Raw genomic sequence first — 13,528 nt, forward strand, 5'->3', positions numbered from 1 at the left:
TGAAAAAGGACCTGTGGCATAAAGATGGCGGCAACTACAAGGGGCAGCCTGAGGTAACCCTGCATGCACTCTGCCCGTTTCAGTGATCATTGAAAAATATGCACTAATATGTAAATATGAAAAAAGACCCCCGAAATGACATCCATTTTTATATTGTAGGATACACTTTTAAAAAATATTTCATATCATGAAAAATATTTTTAACATTTTCATATTTTGGTATTTTTTTTTTTATCTATGGTGATATATTTTTATATATGATATATCTTTTGACATTTGAATATGATGAAAAAATAACTTTAACATTTTATCCCAAAATAATTAAAGAATTCGTAAACCATTAAATTGTAGCCTAAGTTGGAGTGGGTTATGCAGGAGTCTGGTAAGCATAACCAATACAGGATTGTGCTCAATGGCCAAGACATAGCGTACTTAACTGACGCTCTGAGAGCGGAGTTCTCCTATAGGAAAAAATCAGGAGGGTGTGGGGCCATGGTTGTCCAGTGGGACCCAATTAAGATGAACAACCATATTACAACAGTTTGTCTACATGATATAACTGTTAAAGGAACACTTCATACACCATAACCACTACAACTTGATGTAGAGGTTATGGTGCCAGGGCACTCATGACACCATAACCTTTATATCAAGCTATAGTGGTTATGGTGCATGAAGTGTTCCTTTAACAGTTCTATATTGGGAATATATATATAACATAAGTAAGTGACAGATATAAAATAGCTGAGAATATAATGTTGACAGATACAATAGGTAGAGAGTGCACTGTTCATATGAGTTTGTTACACATATTGTATATGATGACACAGGTAGTGGTTTTAATTCTATGCTAATAGATGTGGGATACAGTATTATTGCTAATAACTTTGCATGCACCCAATATGCCTTTAAACAAGACTGAAGAAAGTGCTTTGTTCATTCTCATATCACGATGGCATATATTAAACTATATCACACTGTGTCCTGCTCCACGTGCAATGAATACTGTGTATTTTTAAGGAATATAATTTTTATGCATGTATGGGTTATACTTACCAACCAAGCAGTGAACGGCTACGGTGGTGAAGTAAAACAATTTGCAAAATGCAGGTTTGGGAAAACCAAAAAAAAAACAAATGCTAATTCTTGACTATATGTTCGTAACTGTGTATTTCCCGACATTTGTAAATCACGAATTGGACATCAACAAATCCAGTGAGTTTCCATTCGGTTAGATGGGATGTCTGGGAAGGGAAGGGCACACTGTAGAAAAGGGGCGTAAATCAGCATATTAGCATACCGGACTAGCTGTATATAAGGCCGAGTACGTACACTGGGTACCATTTTAAGAACCAGTGGGAACTCCATCCATTAAAACAGCGCCATGGAACACGAGCAGGTGAGATCAATTCTTACTTAGAACTTTGAGCTCTTAGTAACATGTTTTCTATGTCAGCCAGACCAGCAAACGGCACTATTAGACACCCTGCACCCGCAGTAACGGGACAATGTACTAATAATACATCGGTAACTCACAGAGTAGCTGGAAGCCTTCTTTGTAAAATATGAATTAACTGTATGTAGCACATGTTAATCGTATACATTATACAGGTTTAACGGACTCCACTGCACCCACATAATCCGTTTAACAAAGTAATATAATAAGTTCAGATTGAAGTTGTCTGTTATCAGAAAATGGTAGTTGTGCAGCATTACATAAAATATAGTTTCGCACACACAGGCACGTTGCACTTTTCAGGTTTTACTAGATTTTAAATCTATTCCACCCATTTCACTCCTTATAAGTAAGAATTTAAAAAAAAAAATGTGTGTTTAAAGGTTAAATAGTTTTCAAGTGTATAAATAATTTGTATACTAAACTCTGGAAGTATTGAATTTATGGAAATGTTATATTTACGCTAATATTATATATACACACACCATGAAAAACACCATGGCCAATTTCCAATAGGGTTTAAATAAATGCTATTAAAGACCTAAATAGGGTTATTTACTAAGGTGAAATTCAAATTTAAGGTCAGAGTAGTAAAATTGAAAATATAGCTGACTTGGTGACATTTTCTAGTTTTACTTTTTTGACCTTAAATTGGATATTTACTTTGAATTCATTGTAAATTTGTAAATTCTCACTTTAGTGAATAACTCTAAAGTAAGAATTAAATTGAATGTAATGGGCAAAATGAAGAAGTTCTCCAAGTCAGCCTCTTTGGCCTTAAATTTTAAATTCACTTTGAATTCCTGTCAAATCACAACAATTCTTATTTTAGTGAAAACCTCTGCTAGAGACAGACCTGATGCCTGCACCTTAATGGTTAAACCTAGTACTGACCATGTTTGCTGACCCTAGACCTCATAGAAACCTGAGCCTGGACCCCAGGAACACTGAGCCTAGCCCCCAGCCACCATAAACAGTAAAGCACTGAATGTAGCAGCCACCCTGTTTTCAATATGTAAAACCATTCATATATGATGCATATTAATGTAAAATAACATTTTAAATTACAAAAAGTACCACTACTACGTGTTTCTTTCCCACAGAAGTCAAGAGTTTTTTTAATACAATAATCAGTGCCATTAAAAGCACTCAGTCAGTTCCAAGGAGTTGGAAACTATGTCAGCTTGGACTCCAGAGAACCACAACTAAAAATGAATAATATCGGTACTGCATTCCTACTCTCAATGCAATAACGTATTCAGAGAAAATTGAACAGCTACCTGTTTTGGTTTGATTTTGGTTGAATAAATTATTTCACGAGAGTTTGGATGAAAGCTATTTTATTATTTTTTCAACAAACACATTAATGCCATCATTATAATTATAGTAATTATTTGGTAATATTCTGTTAAATATGATTTTTATATCCTAATAAATGGGAAAACAAGCAAATCTGTGGTGTCAACACTAAACAGAAAACAGGCATGGTTATTCGCTAAAGTGTGACTTATCAGAGATTGAACATTTATTTCACATTTAAGGCTAATAATGGCCAAATCGAGAACTTCGCTGACTAAGATTTTTTTTTTAATTCTGCTGTTTAATCCTAAAATGTGAAATTCACACAGAATTTCTGTCCGTTTGCAATTGCATAATGTTGGCAGATTTAGGGGGGGGAGGTGGGGGGGTGAACTCATCTACATTTTGCAATTTCAGTTTGCTACAATTTTATAGTGCCATCTAAATTTAGAAATTTAGCATCTAATTATGTATTTAAACATTTTTTTTACAAGAACTTTAAGTTTTGAGTCCTGTTTTACCTTATTCTAATAACCACTATTGAAGGTTTTGTACATTGCAGGAAAATAAATATACGTGGGTATATTTTCTATTAAACACAGCAATACTATCTCTTGCAATTGAATAGAAGTATTCTAATAGATATTAAAGAGAAAACCTTTAAGTTAGTCTCATAAGTGGTTTACACAAAACACTGAAATTGAATTGAAAACCGATATGCATTATATTACTTCATTTTATTCTCCATGTGTCTCAGGCAATTTAAATTGGGAATGTTAATAATTTATACATTACTAACCCATATAGTAATGATCAACACTTTTATTTTATGATTTGCAGAATTGAGATCTGAATGGCAAAATAGCTGATTTGGAAAAATCTGCACATTTGTGCTATTTTAGCCATAGTTTTGCAAGTCTTATTTAAATTAGCTAAATTTTTTTGTTTAGTGAAGAAACAAAATCACTAGTGTTGCTGGCACAGGGCTGTGTAGAAATAATGCTGATATTTGGTAATGTTTTCTTTTTTTTAACATCTTTTGATCAATAAAAGCATATTAATAAATCTATACCAGATCGACTACCTTTTTGATAGTGTTAATAAGAGGGGTGTATTATTTGAATGTAAATTTAGTGAGGAAACCCCTTGGGTGCATTTACACTTTTTGACAAAGCAGGCTGCCATTCATAGTAACTCGGCAATTTCAAGCTTGGAGTCTCAATTCTTGGCATTTAAATTTACTACTGTTAAAAGTTTTTATGATCAGTAACCATTAATACAAAATTTGGGGAGCAAGAACCATTGACTATTCTGTCAGGCATACAGAGAGATATTAAACAAAAATATGGAAAACAGACAAAAAAAATCATTTTGGCGCAGTGCTGTTTTATCATTATTTTAATTGTGAAGTGAAAATATATATTCCATATATGGAAATAGGGCATACATAGAGGAGAGGTTAGCCTATGAGGATGCAGTAACAACACAAAAAATATAGAAGAAACATATCTTTCATATCATAATCCTAAGATTCCTGAAGTATGTAGGTCTCAGAATTTCCAATCACTCACTAGCTGATGGTGAGTGAAAACTCAGCCCTGGTGAGCAGAAATTCATGTACAGCAAGGTTACAGTGGTGAGTAAGCCTGTCTAGTAGCATAGGAATAGCCCTGAAACGTAATCAGAAAGCAATGTAGTTTTGGATGAATGGTCCCTGGCAGAATTCCTTTTTATTTTCGGGATCAGAAACATGTGTGTGTGTCCAGAATGCTTTAAATAAATTTAAAACATTAATAACGTGGTTTTTATTGTGTTTCTCTTTGTTAAAAGGTCTGGATAAATGGCGTAAACACTGAAAATAAACTTGCTGTACTAAAATGGGCAAAAGAGACCAAAATAAATCTGGTCCAGGTAAATGGTCAAAGGAAATATGGCGGACCCCCTCCAGGTACAACTTTTTATTACCTGCTTTCTTTTTGCATGTGGGAGAAATGACTGCAAGGTGGTTGCATTGCAGCATGGTGATATATTTCGTTTTTTTATTTTTAATGCTGGCACAGGAAAGTTGGTTAACAAAAAAAAAATATATAGCTAGAGCAATAGTTAAAGGGACACTATAGTCACCAGAACAACTACAGCTCATTGTCCTTGCAGACATTTTCATGCAAACACTGTCTTTTCAGAAAAAATGCAGTGTTTACAGGGACACCTCCACTGGCCACACGAGGTGCTTCCTGGGTCAGTGCTGCACAGTGCTCCACTCTCTGCATGGAGGCGCTGAACTTGCCTCATAGAGATGCACTGATTCAATGCATCTCTATGAGGAGATGCTGATTGGCCTGGCTGGCATTTGGCCCCCGACCTTGGCGATCTCAGCCAATTTAATGCTTTCCCATATGGCAAGATCATTAATTCTAATGATGTCTGCCAAAGAGGTGGATCAGGGGCAAGGCCAGCTCCGGCAGATCCATGCTGGGGGAAAAAAAGTAAGTTTTAATCCTTTCTAAGGTGGGGCAAGCCACCTAAATGGCGGTTTTAACACTGTAGGGTCAGGAATTTGTTTGTGTTTCTTGACCCTGTAGTGTTCCTTTAAGGAATAAAATACAAGCACTTAAACTACTAAAAATGAATCGGACATATGTTGCAGGGCCATTCCAAGCACTATACTATATGGTTTACTGTAGTGGTGTTTGCACTAGAAAGCTATTAGTGTAGTCCCTCTGGGGGTGCTGTTTTTTTGTTTTAATGAAACTGGGTTTAATTATTTTTTTCACAAACTGGGCAACTACACCTATATTTTCCATTCTCTCTCCATTTATCTCTAGGAATTGTCCCTTCATCCTTTTCGCAACATCCTACATTTACGTCTCTTAATTTCCTCTGTAATAGTCTTTTCCACATTCCCACCTCACATATTTCTTGCCTGTTTCTCCCACTAACATATTTCTCCCTAATATCGGAATCTTTAGTCTAGCATTGCCTCCCCCCCATGAAGTTATCTAAATTATCTGAGGTTGGGGAGATCTGTTCTTCCTATTTCCCCACACCCATGGAGAAATATTTTCCACAAACATTCAATTTTAAAGAATTTTAGGCTTTAAATAACAGTTTAAATATATGAATAAGAAAGCCAGATATATTATAGGAAAAACTTCATATAGCATAAATTTTTTTGACTGGTTATATACATTTTTCTTCACGTAGATTGGGTCGGTGAAGCTCCAGGTATTGGCTCTGAAGTTTACATCGGGAAAATACCACAGAATATGTATGAAAATAAACTGATACCCCTTTTCCAGACAGTCGGCAAATTGTATGAATTTCGTCTAATGATGACATTTAGCGGCCTAAATCGGGGGTTTGCCTACGCCCGCTATGCAAGTAGACGCAGAGCACATGCTGCCATTGCAACATTAAATGGGTTTGAGATTGTCTGCGGACACAGAATAATTGTGAGCAGAAGCACAGAAAAATGTGAGCTGCTGCTATCCAGGATCCCACGTCTTCTGGAGCCAACTTTATTAAAGAAAATGCTGCAGGAAATCACATTCGGTGTGGAAGGTGTCTTACTGTATGAAAACCCCGTAAATCCTAATGAAAAGATGGCCATAGTGAAGTACAGAACCCACAGAGCAGCCGCCATGGCAAAAAAAAAATTACGTCAAGGTATAATGAAATGTTCAATGCTTAAAGGGTACCTGTCATGGCATGTTACTCTTACCATTAATTAATTCCTTTTCAGATTTCATCTACACATTGTGCTAGCTAATATATAGATCTCTGTTAGTCACTTCACCTCCTCTTCCCCTTCTGGCAGACAGATTGTCGGCATAGACTCTATACCGATGTCTGTCTGCCTGATAGCAGGCCTACAGGAAGTATGAAGGATGTTCTTGTGGCCAGCGTCTGTATCTGCAGCACGTGTACGCCCTCCTTCCATCACCAAAGCGGCTGCTTCAACTAGAAAAAAAGTTATGTCTGGTGTCACTTCGTTCAATAGGCTGATTTGCTGGCAATGAGGCCTTCGCATCAGCATCATCAGGTGGGCTAGGCCAGGTGTGGGGAAGGCTCCACAAAGAGAGGCAGAAAAAAGAAAAGGCTTCTGGTCCACAGAGGTATGCCAATGGTGCTGGACTCATGAATGAGGAGGTGAGTATCCTGAAAACTCAGGAAACTTCAGTTCCATTGAAGGGCATTGAAAAAAACTACATTTTCAGTAAATATACAGCTAAAATATAAACTTTAAAGGACCACTATAGTCACCCAGACCACTTCAGCTCAATTAAGTGGTCTGGGTGCCAGGTCCCCCAGGTTTTAACACTTCAGATGTAAACATAGCAGCGCGGCGCTGGATTAAAGTAAGTAGCTGAAGGGGTTCTAATTAAAGTCTACAATTAGGAAACATGTTCACTTTATTATTACATTTGCCTCCCGTACCTGCAATGATTTAAAAAACACAAAAAAACTGCAGCTCACGTGTCTACAGAAAACCACTCATCTAAAATTGGGAGGTATGAATTCAGAATAAGGAGTTTGGTGGGCCAACCAGTGACACCATATGCATCACTGGCAACACCAAATTGGACAGGTCCTAACAGGGTATGTATTAGTCCGTTGATTGTGTTGGGAGTAGTTTGTATAGTGCAAGTATGTTTTATGTTTATGTGGAGATGTCCTTCGTGTAGATGTCATCTCTAATTTTCCCAGAAGTGGCACTCCATAATCTAGGTTGGATTGGAGGTATGTTAAGCTGCCCCTGGCTGTATGTGTATTTAATTGGGCATGTGTCCACATCCTCATGAAAGATTTCTTTACCTGTGCCAAGTGACCATATCTATTGTTCCATTCATGAAAACGTGAGTGGAATATTCCGTAAGCTACTGTTATTGTTGCCTTATCTTTAGAATGTACTAGAAAATGCAGTCAACTACAGGTTGGATTCAGCATTACCTACTGCAAGCATGTCAAACTCGCGGCCCACAATGGACAGTTTTGAGGCCTGAAGAGCTGCGAGTACATGCCTAATTGGCCAGTGTTCCAAGCAGAGTAGGCACCTGCCTTCCCCACATTGCAGGTGCCTACTCTGCTATAATTTACCCGGGGATGGGGGGGGACAGGGGACGGTGGATGCATCAAGGGAGCTCAGTGTTCCTGTTCCCTCGCATGCGCCGTCATATTCCGGGGCCCGGCATCACTAAACTGCGCACGAGGGAGCAGTGAGGAGCAGGAAGGAGATCTCCCGACAGAAGGAATAATTACAATAATAAGAATGTGTGTCTGTGTTTCAGTGAGTGTGTGTGTGTGTGCGTCTGTCAGTGTTGCAATGGCCGCGGCTGGACAGTTGAGGACCTGGAGGTGCACGGAGGCACGCAACACCTCGTCACATTCCAACGTGATGTCGACGTGCTCCACCTTTACAGGGTGTCAAGAAGTAGCGGGAGGATCCGCTTTGGCACATGGTGCGGATGGCGCCATTTGGGGTATACCAGAGGCCGGTGTCCGGAGTCACAAACTGGCAGCGGCAATGTGAGTGGAGTCTGCTTGTTGAGAAGAGGGGGGGGGCTGGGATTTAGTATACTGGGGGGTGCTGTGGTTTAGTAGCGGGGGATGCTGTTTTTTTTTTTTTTATATATATACTGTACTTTTCAAAACAAACCTACGTTTCTATGAAAATTGAAGTTTTTTTTGCGACCCACATAAACTTAAACCTTGCTAGACTTTGAGTTTTACATGCTTGACCTACTGTGTAACATTCCAATATCTGTAAACTGAAAGTAATTTAACTGTAACAACTCAATCGACCTACAGCAAAAGTAACAAATGTCGTTGTAACCATTTGCCAACAAGATAGCAAAGGGGCCTTGTAAAGGGCAATTCCAGACAGAGGTGACCTGTTTTTCTTGTAAGACATTTATTATAATGCACAAAAAAAAATCATTCATATTTTGAGCTCATCTATTTGCTGTAAACTTAAAATGTGTACCTTCTGCTGTGAACCCCCAAGTACAAAGTGATTGCAAATGCTCATTCAATCATTGCCTCCCCATTGAGTTCATTGGGAATGCTGGGCATGTCCCATAAATGTTCACCTGTTAAAATAAAATAATGTATTTCTGCATGGTGAGAATCTATGAAGCCTCCCCCATTGTCTTATCTTCTGGATGCTGTGTGTTTAGTATTGAAATAAGTGACTTGCTTCCTAATTTAATGTTTGTTTCAAATGTGCACTCCTAATGCTATAGTGCTCTTCTACCTAATAAGGTCTCTACAAAATAAAGCCAATTCACTTACATTTTCTCCTTCGCAGCATCGGTCCCATCCCCGGTCCAAGGCTGAGATAAACAATGATCTCAGCCAATACAATGCATTCCCATAGAAAATCGTTGGGAGGCTAGTGCGCATACGCAGCCGTATGCAACACTGCGCAAATCAGATGATTTCTATGAGACCATCTGATTGAAATAGCAGAGTTGGACTCCACTACTTAGACAGAAGTGCCCCTAGTGGCTGTCAGAGTGACAGGCACTAAAGGCATTTACGTTTAAACCCTGCAATGTAAATAATGCCTTACCTGTAGAACACGCCTCTCATAATGGGGTGGACTCTAATCCCAAATGAGATCATTTATGGACTATTTATTAGAAGAAAATTCATTGAGCAAGTAAGCTTACTTATTTTTTCATGTATCACTGAAAAGAAAAATGGTTTATCTGTCTTTGTTAAAAGCAGCTTCAATATCCATGCAAACCTTTGTTAATTTTTATTATTCTTCTGTCATATTTCCTTTTTTTTTTTCTCCTATAGATCCACAATGTATCTGTGGTCACTTTATTGCTGTAGAGTGGCTGAATTCTGAAGTTAGACAAACTCTTTACAGTAAAAGACCACAGTCTGATTTCACTGGCCCTCAAGCATTACAGAGAAATGATGCTAATCCTTTGGAGGCTTTTAATCGTGACGGGGCTAGAAACTTGTTTTTCACTCAACAACAAACAGAAGTTCCAGCCCTGACACCACACTATTCCGTGGAAACCAGCTATGCCCTGAACTATTTACAAAATCTTGAAAACAAGAAGCAGACTGGACATCCTATATTACCTCCGTTCTGTGAAAATCAGGAAGTAAAGAACGTATCAAGATATAATGACGGCCAATTGGATGATGTGGGAATGAATGAGAGAATTTGGAATATGGAGCAAATTCTGAAATGTCTTTTTGGTAAGAAGGGGTTGCAAACAAACTCCTCTTTTTTACGGTATTAGGTTAAACCTATTGTTCTAATAGGCCAAAATAGAATGGAAAAAAAGAATAGCCACTTAACTAGTACTGCTCTATCCCATGCTGAATGATTGTGTTTGGACAGTAGTGTGCACATTCCTGTATCCCCAAAGTTCATAGGAACTCTTCTCACACATAAAGTACTTCAGCATGCTAAGGTGCTTTATGTGTCCAGAACATGTTACAGATTATAAAAGTGCCAATTTTAATAGAAATCGAAACATTTTAATTGGGGCAGAAACACCTCCCTGGCTGTCAATCAGAAAACCAGGAAAGCTTTCTTCCACTTATATTAACACTATGGAGCTAATGAAAGTGACAGGTGCGCCTTATCACTTCTGAATGAGCTGAATTACACTGAAAAGATGCGATCGCATGCACATGCGGCTCCAGTACAAAGACTAACTCATCGTAATGGATCAAGAACTTCTTGAGTAACACATCTGAATAGATTGAAGGAACACTATAGCGTTATGAATACAAAACTGTATTCCTAACTCTATAGTGCCCCTCTCCCCTACACACACATATTATTATTTATAAAGTGCCAACAAATTCCATAGCGATGTACAATGGGTGCACATGATTATTTTTAAAGGGTTTAAAACCCCTATATATTTTTTCCCAAGTGACTGTTTGGAAGACTAGTTTCTCTGAAACTGCCATGTTTTTACTTGCCGTTGTATTCCTAGCACTATAGTACTCTCTGCCCACCTCTCCCCAGCACTGGAAAAAAACCTTTTGTGACTTACCTGGTTACTTTTGTCACTTGGCGCTGCAACATGCTCAGTGGAATGGCAAGATTCTATGTCCACCTGTTGCTTCCCTGACATTAATCTACACATACAATGCAATAGGTACACAGCCACCTGACTCCTCCCCACCCCAATAATTTTCCCTTAGGCCACTGTACCTCAAGTCCATAGACTACATAAAAAAACATTATTGACCCAGTCTGAGTTGTCAGACTAAACTGATTGTATTTAACCCCTTAAGGACTGGACTTTTTTTGCGATGTTGTACATTTGCGACCAGGCATCTTTCTGACACTTTTGTGGTGTTTGTGTTTAGCTGTAATTTTCCGCTCTCTCATTTACTGTTCCCATACAAATTATATATTGTTTTTTTCAGGACAAAAGGGGCTTTCTTTACATACCATTATTTATATAATCTCATCTAATTTAATTTTAAAAAAAATGAAAAAATATGATGAAAAATTGAAAAAAATACACGTTTTTTGAATTTTATGTGAAAAATCTTTTACTCATCTACAAAAGCGAATGAAAAAAACTGCTAAATAGATTCAAAATGTTGTCCTGAGTTCAAAAATACCCAGTGTTTACATGCTTTTTGCTTTTTTTTTGCATGTTATAGGGCTATAAGTACAAGTAGGATATTGCGGTTTCAAAACATACATTTTTAAAATGTATCAATAGTGACATTGTAACACTGTTATCTGTCATAAATTGCTAAATAACACCCCACATGTACATATTTTTTTTAAAAGTAGACAACCCAGGGTATTCAATATGGTGTATGTCCAGACTTTTTTAGTAGCCACTTAGTCGCAAACACTGGCCAAAGTTAGCGTTCATATTTGTTTGTGTGTGAAAAAAGTAAAAAACTAAATTGAACGCTAATTTTGGCCAGTGTTTGTGACTAAGTGGTTACTAAAAACGACTGGACTTACCCCATTTGCAATACCTTGGGTTGTCTTCTTTTGCAAATGGTATGCCATCATGGGGGTAATTCTCATTCCTGGGCTACCATATGCTCTCAAAGGCAACGTAACCAACCTGGCCATTTTCAATGTAAAAATATTTGACCCTGTAACTTTCAAAAACGCTATAAAACCTGTACATGGGGGGTCCTGTTCTACTCAGGAGACTTTGCTGAACACAAATATTAGTGTTTCAAAACTGGAAAATGTATCACAACAATTATATCATCAGTAAAAGTGCTGTTTGTGTGTGAAAAATGCAAAAAAAGTCACTTTCACTGACAATATCATCGCTGTGATATGTTTTACTGTTTTGAATCACTAATATTTGTGTTCAGCGAAGTCTCCCGAGTAAAACAGTACCCCCCATGTACATGTTTTAGGGTGTCGTAGAACGTTACAGGGTAAAATACAGTGATAGCAAATTAAATTCTCTGGTCTTTCGGCCTGGGTTGGCAGGCAGGTCCCTTAAATTGCAATCAATAAAATAACTTAATTATGTAAAAATATTACCTAAATACGCACGTAGAATTTAAATATATATGCATATTTATATATTTGAAGTCTACGTGTATATTTATATAATTATTTATGTAATTTTGTATATCGACATATGAATAGTTCGCATTCTTTTTATTTATTTAAATATACATAGATATATATACAATTTCATTCTAAGTGTATTTTGATATAAATATATATATATATTAATATCAAAATACAGTTAGAATAAAATTTCGTATAGATGTATAATTTATTTTCAATTTTTTATTATTATTTTTAATTTTTTTAATTTAATTTAAATTATTTATTATTCGTATTTTATAATAATATATATACAATATATATAGTTATTATATATATTATATATATACGTGTGCAAATTAATTATAAGTGTATTTTTATATTAATATATGTACATATTAATATAAAAATACACTTAGCATGACATTATATATATGATATATAGACATATATTATATAGGTATAATATATGTCTATATATCATATATATACACATATATCATAATATTTTTTTTTTTTATTAACTATAACTTTACATTTTTTTATGATTTTACAGTTGCAGGGAGACTGCCTGTCAGCACAGACAGTCCCCCTGCAGGCAGAGTCTAGGACACCTATTGTGACCATGTGGTCGCCCTGTTGGGCGATCACATGGCCACAGGGGTCCTAAACCGCCATGGGGAGACTGTCTGGGCTGCAGGCAGTCTCCCCACACCGGGAGCACCGCCGATCGCCGCCGGGGGAACGACGGCGATCGGGTAAGTACATTTTAAATTTAGGACGGTTCAGGACCGTCGTCGGTCGGCAACGCAAAAATGCCGATGACGGTCCTGAACCGTCCTGCGTCCTCAAGGGGTTAAAAGATGGTTGCTCCAAAGAATTGCTGTGATGTTGAATGGATTATGTGAATATGTGCAATGTATTCCGGGATGTTAAAAGGTTCTCTTTCTAAACACAGAAGTAATTTGATTAGTGCTTTTGTAAAGATTAAATGTTATTTTATTACCAATTTAAACATTGATTAAGGTACAATAAAGGTAAAAAAAACAGGCCAGGTCAGCTGGTATGAAACTTCTCTTAATACCTAAATAGAACATATTTTGTACACCTGTAATGTAGAGATCTAGGACATTTACTTTCGTAGAAGCAATTGTTTGTTTTCATTTCTAGATTTAAAAGTAAAACGGCAAATTATTCTTACTTTCTTCCTCTGCTTCTTCCTTAGCTCACTGTTCAGGAAGATGTTCTAA

General features: G+C 37.1%; 1 protein-coding gene across 1 annotated transcript; it reads left to right on the forward strand.

The window, feature by feature from the left end:
• Positions 1–1,384: 1,384 nt before the first annotated feature.
• Positions 1,385–13,528, forward strand: LOC134601715 (dead end protein homolog 1-like). The gene is made up of 5 exons (XM_063446224.1): positions 1,385–1,399; positions 4,586–4,703; positions 5,960–6,421; positions 9,560–9,973; positions 13,449–13,528. Exons 1-5 carry the CDS (start codon positions 1,385–1,387, stop codon positions 13,526–13,528), a joined length of 1,089 nt encoding a protein of 362 aa, XP_063302294.1.

Source organism: Pelobates fuscus, chromosome 3 (assembly GCF_036172605.1).
Source record: "Pelobates fuscus isolate aPelFus1 chromosome 3, aPelFus1.pri, whole genome shotgun sequence".
NCBI lineage: Eukaryota > Metazoa > Chordata > Amphibia > Anura > Pelobatidae > Pelobates > Pelobates fuscus.

Bases quoted from the DNA above. Each gene is read 5' to 3' on its own strand.
- LOC134601715 (XM_063446224.1), top strand. The intron at 6,422-9,559 runs GTATAATGAAAT...TTTCTCCTATAG, and splicing joins AAAAAAAAAATTACGTCAAG to ATCCACAATGTATCTGTGGT. The intron at 9,974-13,448 runs GTAAGAAGGGGT...TTTCATTTCTAG, and splicing joins AATTCTGAAATGTCTTTTTG to ATTTAAAAGTAAAACGGCAA.